General features: G+C 39.9%; 1 protein-coding gene across 1 annotated transcript in view; it reads right to left on the bottom strand.

Annotated features, from left to right (window-relative positions):
* Positions 1-362: 362 nt before the first annotated feature.
* Positions 363-12842, bottom strand: part of LOC135206147 (isoleucine--tRNA ligase, mitochondrial-like) — a gene marked incomplete at its 5' end in the record, with an annotated part of 34286 nt that continues 21806 nt past the window's right edge. The window contains 4 exon segments of the mRNA XM_064237408.1: positions 363-2429; positions 4556-4634; positions 5662-5846; positions 7600-7745. Of these exon segments, the coding sequence (XP_064093478.1) occupies positions 2296-2429; positions 4556-4634; positions 5662-5846; positions 7600-7745 (544 nt within the window).

The following is a 12842-nucleotide window of genomic DNA, read 5'->3' as shown; positions in this document are numbered from 1 at the left end:
GACCTAAGATATTACTGAATAAAGTGATCCCCGACTTGTTTGCAGGGATAGGTTCCAGAACCCACCGCGGAAATGCAAAATCCCCTCTAAAAACACATAACTGCCAAATACCCTGTACCCCTTGAACTAAAATGTTATAACTATGAATACACAGTGTTGTTCAACGGAAAAAAAGTGATCAAGTAATAATTTTTGAGATACAGTCCATAAAATTCGCAAATTGGTGAAAGTTCCCGCGTAAAAGTGAGATATTTCCACAAAAATCTGCGATAAAGTGAAGCGCAAAAAAGTGGGGGTCAACTATATTCTAAGAGGTTTTCTTTTCCTTTTTTCCAAGAGGTTATAATACATGAGTAAAAGTGCCAACAAAGGGATAACTTTCAGTTATGTATTAAAAAATAAATGTCTAACTTATTTCCTGATTATCCCATGGTAACAGACCACTTTCTTCTTTTAAACAAACTTGGGATCTTACTCTTCAAACAGCGCTATATGTACAGCTGAACAATGCAATGAAAAAAGAGAGTTGCTGCCTTTAAAGGTCTTTTCAGACTTGGTGCCCTTGTTGGACTGAAATAAGTTCCAATTAGATGACTTCATGAAAGCAAGTTGCTTCCGCGGACAAGCTGGACTACGCAATGAGAGCTACTGTGAGGAGTCTCGGAAGTAATAGTGCAGTCCTTCAATGACCAACTGCTCCAGTAGCAAAATCCCTGGTATGGGGAGGAAGTGAGACTGATGTTCCCCCATGGACTCTTCTTCCTCCTGAGGATACTCCTCCATAGGAATTCAGGTCATGGAACCATTTAAGAGTAGAGTTCTTTCCCCAGAGTCAGGATCCCTTTGGCATGACAGTCAATTTCAGATTCTATAGAGAAGTACATATCAAGCTTTTGACATGGTGGGGTACATGGTGAAACACAAGATACCAAATGTTAGTAGTGTTCAAGATTAAAAGAACGAAGCATTGGCCTAGATGAAAGGAAGGAAGCACCCCATCATTTTCCACAGTCTGCTGAACTGATGCTTCCATCACTTTCCTGGATGGAGAGTGTAGCTTCAGTTCAGCACTCTATTTAGAAGAGGCTTCCCAGTGTTAGTGGACCTGAGGAACAAGGAATGCAAACTTCTCATTCCTTTGCATTTATGATCAAAAAGATTTCTCCATATTGTATGGCAGGCATGTTTGTTTAACCTTAAAAAAATCAAGAATGCTTAACAGATTATATTCAGTTATCTAAGAACTGCTATGTATGTTTGTTTCTGCATCTGATAAATCTAGTGTACTTAACAAAGTATTCCATTAAGTAATGAAATCTAATGTTGAGGTACCACTCTACAAGCAATGAATTGTAGCTCTATGTTTTGAAGCTATTTGTGCAATTGTAGTAATAAATAAAACTCATGTTCCTTCAATTATTATTTTTCATCATTAAAGTAACTTTTTGATTCACTTAATGATACTCTGTGATATTTTAATGTTAAAAACTTTTTTATAACCAATAACTGCAATGTGTGAGCATATCATAGCCCATTCTTTTGTGGCTTGTACAGCAGTTACATATTTTTTTCTTGTTGTTTAAGAATAAAAAAAAAAAAGATCGTAAGTAACAGCCTAAGGTGTTTCAAATATCATAAGCTTCACATTTACTTTGATATGTGAAATATAGTCAAACGATCTGATCAAGACTCACATTTAACATGGAACATATAATAAAATTGTAATGGAAGGAGAGGTGTGGCTGGTTAAACATTTTGCAATGTTAAATAGAAATTACAGGCATACATAAATAGTAAATGATATTTTGAAGTATGATGAGGTGGTTACCTATTGTTTGGAGGTAATCCAAGTGCAACTCAAAATTTATTTTCAGTAATGAAGTAATACTAAGAGTTGCATTGGTGTTATGGTGTTGGATTAGTGAAGGTCCACCTGTACTGCACTATTTGCAATTTAAAGTGCATATCCAATCAAGAATATTTTCTTTGAACACATAACATTACAGAATAAGATCATTACTACCACAATAAATGATAAATATTTCCATAAATATCCACCCAAAGATGGTAAAGAATGATTAAAACTGGTATGCCATTCCCGTCACAGTAAAACATGAGGTGAGAAGTTACTGTATGACATTACTGATGATCAAGCAGCAGCCATTCCCAGCACTTTATGACAAAAAAAAATACAGGTACTACTGTATTTACACAGAATATATACTATCACCAAAGACTACTAGGTTCAGAATGATAGTGAAACAAATGAACTTACATTTCATGAATTATTTAACATCACCAGCCAGATGAAATCACATCTTGACAACGTATACAAAGGTCTTCTTTAGTTCTGGCAGTTACTTTTCTACATCGCAAACATTTGCTGTTTTCTGGAACACATACTTGGAAAGATAATGCTTCATTGACATCTGAAACAGAAGTTACAAATCCATAAATAAGTAATTAAATAAACTAAAATATGCAAATTACATAAAAACATAATGATGTTGCTGTCACTAATGTTTAAATTCCTATCTCATTTAAAAAAATTTTGTCTGGTTATGGATTAAATTTGAATTGGCTTATCCATTATTTTATGGAAAAGAGAATTTACAAAAACTAGAAGTGAATTTCATAACTGGTTATTAGCTGGAATGATTAGCAATACAGGATTGTTGATCTCCAACAAATTAAACAAGAAATCAAGGCCTCTCAAAGTTTAACCCCTTCTTTACCGGGTCGGTGAGCAGAAGTGAAACATTGTGTTCGCTGCCGAACTGAATCTCTCGGTAGTGTCTCGAGTTTGGAGGGGTTGCCCATCGTAAAAATATTTGCCAAAAATCACTAATCAAGACAGGCTATGAAATTATCAGGTATTATTAGCACTATAATAACGCATATTCTCTGTTAGTTTTTATCATCCTACAGGGAAAATAAATGATTTTATGAAAAAAAATGTGAAACTCAGTGTCCCTTGTACAAGGGACACTGGTGGTCGGTGAGAAAACTACGGTCTTGAATAGAAATTCGGTCTTACAGAATGTTGGTATATTGCACCTGGAACATGCACATAAAGTATTATCAAAATAGAACAGTAAATAAGCACGTAATAACAAAAAAAAGAGAGCAAAAACTAAAGCGAAAGCCCCGCCAATAAATATGGAAATCGCAAATTTTAATAGTATATCTTTCAAAAATTGGGCGATGTCATTTTCTACGTTTTCTAAGATTAGTTTCATCACAGAAAACAACTTTAGGGGCATTAGGGGTATCTAAACTAATTTTTCAAGTTTCTTGTCCTCAGAAAAATCGCTTTTTTGCTTTTTCTCTGGTTTGGTTTTTTATATATAAAGTTACTATAAGGCTTTATTTCTACCTTCATTTATCTGGTGTTCATATCTTTTATTTGTAAAATGTAATAAGTGAATAAATAAATATACGTAAATGATGATACAACTGGTTTTTTACTTGGGTAGAAGTTATTACATGTTTACGCTTGTCTGGTTTTGTGATTTTGTGAGAGCAGTTCATCTGTCACCTACACACTGCTATAAGCAGTAATAATACTATTTTTTGGTTCATCATACGTCTGGCATCGTGTCATACTGTTTATTTTGCTCCAAACTCTTCAAACCGAAATTACAGAATGATTGGAAGTCCCTATCTGAAAAAGAGGAGTTTTGGTGGTACTATGCGTACCACCTTTATGCACCCGGTGCGGTATAGTAGACTTCAATGGTGGTACCCACCTACCTCCAAACAAACTTTCGGTAATGAAGAGGTAAAACATCACCTGACAGGAAGAGGGATTCTTTTCTGCAATTAACTTGAACACTGAACAAAATTGTATCCATTCACAGTGGGAAAAAATCCATATTGAAAAGAGATATAGACATAAAGTACATGGGGAAGAGGCATGAGCAGGGTATTTAGTTATGAACAGCTGGTAATTAAACCTTGTTAAGGATGAGAGCAAAAGATGTCACATCCAAATAGACCGATTCAGGTCGCATTCCAAAAAGGGAACTTACTATTAATATAAAGCTTCAGTTAAAATGGTGAAGAGGAAATCTACAGCATCAAAATAAAACTCACAGCACTTAGATACAAATGTGGGTTTGACTTATGCAATATTAAATTATCAAATTAACCAAAATGTCAACAGGGGAAAGATTTGATTTCATGCGCACCTAAACCTAGACCAGATAGGAACTGAGGCAGGAAGTGGACAAGAAAGGTGAGAGGAGAACTTATTTCATATCTAAACTGGCAAAGAGGTAAGCTAACCAAGAACATGAAAATGAGGATAATGACGAATAAGACCTAGAGTAATAATGGTATAATCTGTAAAATATGGATTTAATATGTAACATAAATTTTCAAAACAATACGGCACAGAATACCATCACAAGTAAGGATGACGAATTCTGGAAAATTAGAGCTGATGATAATGACTTGGACAGAACTTGGGTGGTAGATACCTGTTTTTTTTTTTTTTAAGTAAACACATTGTCATTAGCTAGAATTTATAAGCTACAGTTAAAAGAGTACTTACCCTCCAAAAGAACAACTCTTGCAGCCTGCATTAGTTCACAAAGGCCAGAATCCTGTGAATCTTCACTAGTCTGCATTACCTGGGAAGGAAAGATCTTCATTACACACAAATCACCCATGAATGTACATATCTTAACAGTATACATGAAAATACTGTCATTTGAAAATATGCTTTTTCTAACCATATGTGTATAAAAATGTGACTTGGTGGTCTGGTTAAACTTTTTGTGAAAGGATAAAGGCAAAACATGAGGTTAGACAACTCAAATCCCTTAACTCTTCATGGCCCACGATAATCATCCCATGCTGTTGTATTCTTATTAATAAATTAAATCATATATGAGTAACTAATAGCAATGAGCATAACTGAAGTTAAAAACATGAATAAATAAGGAGAGGCAGTCCCATAACACCCATAACGCTACCGCTTCCAACATTTATTCAGGAAATCCAAAATCCTTGAGTTGAACAGTTTGGTAACTGTCTCGAATACAATAGCCCCAACTTTTGAAATTCTCTTCCTACATTACTTTTCCATCACTTGTACACTCACCATTTAAGAGGTAGGTCTGTTACCTCCTTCTGTAGCAGGTCCTCTGTTTATCCTTTCCCTTTTTAATTTTATCCTAACAGGCATTCACGTTTATATGAATACATCTTTATGTACTCACGTAAACTTGCTGAACAACAACAGAGAGCTTTTAAGCTTAAGTGAAAACTTTTTAAAAGGAACCAACTTATGTGTGTAAACCTCATATTTATAAGGAATCCCGTACTTCACTTACATAATATTTAGCATCTAATGTCAACTTATATGCAAGCTCCACATAACCATAAACAAGTGTAAAAATAATTTATTATGCAACCCATTAAAAATCTACATGGCTTGTTCCCTAGAAAATAGCAAGATATTAAGAACACAAAAATTACAAAAATTTGCTTTAAAACTCAGGGCATTTTATATTGGAAATATTTTCACACCTTAACAAAATCTTGTTCAGCTTCAACAAACATATCTTCTAAAGTCGGACAACAATAATCTTCATGAAAGCTTGCTCAACAACAGAAACATTCTATAACAATCAAATAAAATACTCATAAAATTACCTTCAATGAATTCAAACTCTTGCCCCCAGCTGTTATGTGAAGTTCCATACTGAAAGGGATCATATCAGGATGCTGGTGATAGATCTCTTTTTTGATATTCAAGCACTCTTCAACTATGCTGGCCAGATGAGGTTGCTCCCAAGCCTTAGGAGCACCAGAGGTTTGCTGATGAAAGACACTAGAACCTGCAGGAAGTTAAACAATGTTTTTTCAAATTTCTGACTGATGTCCATGGAACATTTGGTAGCACAATCCAAGAGACCACATGTTATGTGAGAAAAAGGCATAAAGCAAACAAAAAATATAAGTAAAATTATATCAGTTCCATATACAAGGCTCCTATTATCATTATCATTATTATTATTATTATTATTATTATTATCATTGAATTGAAAAGACCATATATAAAACAATTCCACTGATGCTGCTATCCTCTTTAACAAAAATTATCATTATTATTATTAGGGGTAATTTGTATTGCATTTCCTCTATTTGCCTTACAATCTTCTTTTCATAAGCATGTAGCTGGTACTATATCAAGTTTCTTATAGACATTTAAAGAGATTCTGTTGTCTTAGTCTTATTTTCTCTAATGTCTTGACACATGCTCTTGCAGTCATTTATGAAAGTACAAAAGTGAATGAAATGAGATACATGAAGCACAGGACGAATTATTATTTTTAAAGAACATAATCAGACCTGGACTCTATCACAGAAGGTACAGATCACCCAGAAATACGCAGATGAGGTGAGGGTAAATAGGAACACAGCCTTGAGGGGACAAAACACAAGACGAAAATGTCTGAAAAGAACCCAAAGGGAGAAAAAAGAACCTGTGAGGACCACCATCAAGAGGCAATTCAGATGCTCATGGCCATCCTTGGAAAGACAGGAGCCAGAGGGCAAAAAAGCACAAAAGGTTTCTTTGCTTTTAGGCACAGTGCCTTCTAAAGGAAGCCTAAATAAATTATGGGGGATAAAATTATTAAAAGAAAACAGTAAGAGCAAACTAATGATTAATTCACTTATTACAGGAACCAAGAACTAAGGACAAGAACTTCACACATGATACCAAACTACAAATCTTGTACCATGAAAAGTGAGATCCATGAAACGTGAGATGAGAATCATAAATCATCTCTACCACGGCCATAAAATAGGCCAATGACCCAGAACACCAGTCTGTCTACATGGCCTGAATAGGAAGAATGCAGTTAACTGTCCTTGGACTAAAGTGTGCAAAAACAGCATAAGACACTGAACTGGTTGTGGAGAAAAAAACATGGAAGCCTGACAGTCATAGATCTCATAAACATGTCCAAACTGGGCTTTTCCAATCAAGTCACAGATCATTGTAAACATCAGAGGGAAGAAATAAATGAAGAAACTGACAACAGGATGATAAAGAACATACGACATCATGAACACGCAGGATAATTTGAGGCACAACAGGCCTCAAACAATATTGCAGGCAAAGCATTGATCACCAACAAGCAAAGAAACCTGATATACATTGTTCTATACTATGAGATAGCCCAACCAAAACAGCAGAAAACTAAAAACTCACAATGTATATGTACCTTTATAACACACCTAAGACGGTAAATAAATGTACTCTATGTGAATCACTTTAAAATATAAAACCATGAAATGGCACATAAAAACACTGAATTAAAACATGAGAACTGGAGAAATACTAAATACTGGGAAGAGCAACATATGTCCAACATACTTGAAGCCACACATAAAAACGAAACATGATATTTGACGGGTAGTGTACTGTGAGCTGGGCATGTGCAGTGGAGCTTTACTTCTTTCTAATCTTCCCATCAGTGGCTGAATCCATTTCACATAGGATAAGACTAATAATAGTTGGTAGGTTTTGTATTAAAAAATAATATTAAAAGAAGTCTATTTCTGTATATTCCTACTACATACCTTTTTTTACAGGATGGTGTAGGGTAATTTCTTCAGTCAGATGTGGTAATATTGGTCCCAATGTGAATAGCAAGTGATTTAATAAGTTCTGCAATACAACTAATGCAGAAATCCTTTTGGGACTCCACCGAGACTCGCAATAAAGCCTAAAACATAAAAAGAAAATATCTAAAATATCTTATATCTGTTTTATTGATTCATCAGAAAATTATTCAATTTTTAAAATGTTATTGTTAGTATACAATAAGGTTTTGTACATACTTACCTGGCAGATATATACTTAGCTATACGTCTCTGACGTCACGACAGAATTCAAAACTCGCGGCACACGCGACAGGTAGGTCAGGTGATCTACCTTACCCGCCGCTGGGTGGCGGCTGTAAGAACCAATCTCCCTTTCCAGCCAGAATTTTTCCTTCCACCTGTCTCCTGAGGGAGGCTGGGCGGGCCATCAATCGTATATATCTGCCAGGTAAGTATGTACAAAACCTTATTGTATACTAACAATAACATTTTTGTACATGAACTTTCCTGTCAGATATATACTTAGCTGATTGACACCCTTGGTGGAGGGAAAGAGACAGCAATATAAATATGGAAAAAAGGGGAAAACAACACTAGTTGTAGGATGTAAATACAACCTTGGTTCTTACCTGTTTAGGCAGAAGACTTCGTAGTTACTGTCTATGAGTCTGCGTTGCCTTAAGAGCTTCAGCGAGGGCGTGACCTACAGCTGACAGACTCTTTGGGTCTATCAAAGGGATTTGGTTATCCGCTTACTTGATAGAATCCGAGCAGGATCTGTCAACGGGGATTCGCCCACTTATATGACAGAACCTAACCACTATCATTGCAAGGAGCTCAAACATAAACCGATCACCTAACCCAATCTAATCATTGTTAGACTACGAAATGAAAAACATGCCTACCCGCATGTTCTTTCAAACAACCAAAAACTTACAACCTAACAAGGGGAAAAATATATACTACAAAGGATATGTCTCAGCTCCCTGCCCCAGCACCGAATCCGCTGATACGTACGGGCCTAACCCGAAGCACCTTTTCATACGTAATTTTGACGTCTCTCAGATAGTGAAATTTGCAAAGACGAGTTGCAACGCCAGAATGTTGCCTTCATAATATTACTCAGGGATATGTTTTTGTTAAAAGTCAATGACGTGGCAATAGCTCTTAACTCATGAGCTTTGACCTTAAGAACTTTGAATTGACTTTCATCACATATCGCATGCGCTTCTTTCACCAGCTTCTGATAAAGAAAGAAAGCGCATTCTTCGAAAGCGTCCTCCTTGGATCTCTTACAGAGCACCAAAGGTTGACATCATTGCCCTTAAGTGCTTTCTCTGTAGATAGAACTTTAAACTTCGTACTGGGCAAAGCGACCTCTCTGCTTCCTCGCCTACTAATGCAGACAAGCCTTGGACTGCAAAGCTCCTAGGCCAAGGATTTGAGGGTTCTCGTTCTTAGCCAAGAACGAAGGAAGGAACGAACAGATAGCTGCATCTCCTCTGAATCCCACATTTCCTTCTAGTGCATGGAGTTCACTAACCCTCTTGCGGAAGCCAATTGCCATGAGAAAAATGTCTTCTTCGTGAGGTCTCTAAACGAGGCCAGACTGCGGCGGTTCGAACTTATGGACCTCAGGTAATGTAGCACTACATCCAGATTCCAACTCGGAATCCCTGGAGAAACCTTCTTGGATGTTTCAAACGATCTTATTAGATCATGAAGGTCCTTATCTTCTGAAATGTTTAAGTTCTGTGCCTAAACACTGCAGATAGCATGCTACGATAGCCTTTAATGGTGGATACCGCCAATCCACTTTCTTCCCTAAGGAAAAGTAAGAAGTCTGCTATTTGGGTCACAGAGGTACTGGAAGAGGAAAAGTGATGGTTCCTACACCATCGCCGAAAGACGTCCCACTTCGATTGGTAGACTCTAAGGGTAGAAGGCCTTCTTGCTGCTGCGATAGCCGTTGCAACTCTTGCAGAAAAGCCTCTCGTTCTGACCAAACTTTTGACAGTCTGAAGCCAGTCAGATCTAGAGCGGGGAGGTTTTTTTTGTGATACCTCTCGAAGTGGGGTTGTCGAGCAGATCGATCCTCTGTGGTAATGTTCTCGGAAGATCTACTAACCATTCCAGTACCTCTGAAACAACCATACTTGTGCGGGCCAGAACGGGGGGCTACCAGCGTCATCCTGCTGCCTCTGATTCTGCAAATTTCTTTAGAGTCTCTCCCAGTATCTTGAATGGAGGAAAAGCATACATGTCTAGACCCTTCCAATCTAGTAGAAACGCGTCTATCGACACTGCCCTCGGGTCCGATATCGGGGAGCAGTAGTTGGCTATCCTCGCATTCTTGGCTGTGGCGAAGAGGTCTATATGAGGCTTGCCCCAAAGCTTCCACAGGTCCTGGCAACATCCTCGTGAAGAGTCCACTCTGCAGGCAGGACTTGATCTTTCCTGCTTAGGAGGTCTGCTCTGACATTCTTTTCTCCCTGTACGAACCTGGTAAGAGACAAATCCTCCTTTGCTCTGCCCAAAGCAGAAGTTCTTTTGCTGTCTCGTACAGGGAGAAAGAGTGAGTCCCCCCTTGCTTCCTGATGTAGCCAGGGCCGTGGTGTTGTCCGAGTTTGATCTGTACTGCTGAAGCTAGGACGTGGGGCTCGAAAGCTTTCAAAGCTAGCCAAACGCCATCAGCTCCTTCTTGTTGATGTGCCAGGTCACCTGTTCCTTCTTCCAGGTGCCTGACACTTCTCTTGAGCCGAGCGTTGCTCCCCAACCTGTTTCCTTTCCGAGGCGTCGGAATACAACACTTGGTTGGGGTTCGGAATGTGAAGGGACATCCCTTCTTCTGCAAACCTGAGAGGTTGCCCACCAAGAGAGGTCCTTCTTGATTTCCCTTGAGATCTTGAAGGAGAACTCTAGGTTTTGCGAACGACACCTCCAGTTTCGATGTAGAAAGAACTGGAGAGGTCTGAGGTGCAACCTTCCTAGAGAAAGGAATTGCTCCAACGAGGAGAGTGTCCCAACAACTCATCATCCACTCCCTCGCTGTGCATACTTCTTTCTCTAGGAAGGCTTTGACTTTCTCTGACCCTCGGGCTATCCTTTCTAGGAGACGGAAAAGCCCGCCCAAAATCCAGAGAAGCCATCCGAAATCCCCAGATAGATACGATCTTGACTGGGGATCAAACTGAGACTTTTGAAAGTTCACCAAAAGTCCCAGAGAACTTGCCATGAAAAGGGTCTTTTGTAGGTCCTCCAAACATCTTTTCTGCGACTTGGCTCTGATTAGCCAGTCGTCCAAGTAAAGGGACACTCTGACTCCCTCCAAATGTAGCCATCTTGCTACATTTTTCATTAGGCCTGTGAAGACCTGAGGGCTGTTGAAAGGCCGAAGCACAAAGCCCTGAACTGGAATATCCTTCCTCCCATCATGAACCTGAGGTATTTCCTTGAAGAAGGATGGATAGGCACATGGAAGTAGCGTCCTGAAGATCTAGGGGACACCATCCAGTCCCCTCCTGGCCGAAGGGCCGCCACACTGAGGATGTCGTCTCCATGGCGAACTTCCTCTTTTCTACAAAGAAATTCAGGGCGCTTACATCCATGAACCGTCTCCATCCTCCTGAGGCTTTTGGAACTAGAAAGAGGCGGTTGTAAAAGCCCGCTGAGCAAGGGTCGCTCACTAACTCTATAGCCTCTTTCTCGAACTTTGTTCCACTGCTTGTGTTAAAGCAAGGCTCATGATGGGATTCCCTGTACCTGGCCACCAACTCCCTCGGAGTCGTTGTCAACGGTGGTCTTTCGTAAAAGGGAATCAGATATCCTTTCCGGATAATCGAGAGGGACCAGTTGTCCGCTCCTCTCTTTGCCCAGGCTTCCGAGAATCTTAGAAGCCTGGCACCTACTGGTGTTTGGAGGACTACTTCCCTACTTCTTAGCTCTGGCAGAGCGTGAGAAGGATCTACCTCTCTTGAAAGGTCTATTACCTCTCGAGGTAGAGGCTCTAGAAGGAGGGCCCCCTCGAAAGGGCTCCTGTCTAGCTGGAGTCTCCTTCTTCGTCTTAGTCTGGGAAGGAGGTCCTAGGCTTCCGTGCCGACTGCTGCGAGCATGTCCTGAGTCGCCTTCGCAGAGATAGATCCTGAGATGTCCTGTATTATCTTCTTCGGAAATAGCAGAGGCGAGAGCTGCGAATACAGAAGAGAGGCTCTTTGGGCACGCGAAACAGACTTCGTCAGAAAGAGCAGAAGACTGATCTCTTCTTAAGAATCCCTGCTCCAAACACGGGAGGCTATTTCGCTCGATCCATCTCTAACTGCTTTATCAATGCACGTTAGGACACTGTTTGAGATCTTCTGGCGAAATAGCATCCGGGTTCTGAGTCTTCTTAGCCAAAGACCCCCAAAGACCAGTCAAGGAAGTTGAAGACTTCCAAGACTCTAAACATTCCCTTCAGCAGGTGGTCAAGCTCGTTCATAGCCCAGGTAGTCTTAGCAGACAAAAGAGCCGAGCGTCGTGCTGCATCTACCAGAGAAGAGAAGTCCGCATCCGCCGATGAAGGAAGACCCAGGCCTATGGTTCTCCAGACTCGTACCAAAAACCCCAGTCTGCCCGTAAGCTTGGAAGGAGGAAGAAAACACAGTCTTCCCTTTCTCTTCCTTAGAAAGCAGCCAATCACCAAAACCTCTCAAAGCCTTCTTCATTGAGATGGTTGGCTTCATCCTCACACAAGAGGAAACTTTTCGTCTTCTTCGAAGTCGAGAATAAAGAGAGGAGACGGAGGAGCGACGGGAGTAAGGGAGTCTCCAAACTCTTGAAGAAGGAGATCTGTAAGGATCTTATAGGACGAAACTGACGAGTCCTTCACCAAATCCTCTTCTGAAGGTTCAACTTCATCCACTGAAGAACCCTCCGCTACTTTACGAGGGCAGTTAGCCTTCTCTAAAGAAGTGCGTCTGTCTAGTGTGTGTCTAGTAGCAGACTGGCGCCTATCAGGGGAAGCAAACGTTTTCTGGAGAGCTCCTCTCGAATGAGTCCTTCCTACTCTGATGAGTGCGTGCTCTTTGATCCTTAATCCTACTCCTAGAATTCCGGGCTTCCAAAGGGAGCGCCTGCTAGGAGAGGAGAGCATTAACTATTTTCGCTCAAGGCGCGCTTCACAGGATCCATGCGCCTGTTCAAAGGAGAGCGGCTGCCAGGCGAGCTGCGCCTACCATGAG

Source organism: Macrobrachium nipponense, chromosome 29 (assembly GCF_015104395.2).
Source record: "Macrobrachium nipponense isolate FS-2020 chromosome 29, ASM1510439v2, whole genome shotgun sequence".
Lineage (NCBI taxonomy): Eukaryota > Metazoa > Arthropoda > Malacostraca > Decapoda > Palaemonidae > Macrobrachium > Macrobrachium nipponense.
The sequence above is the reverse complement of the archived record's forward strand: the minus strand, read 5'-3'. Positions and strand labels throughout refer to the sequence as shown.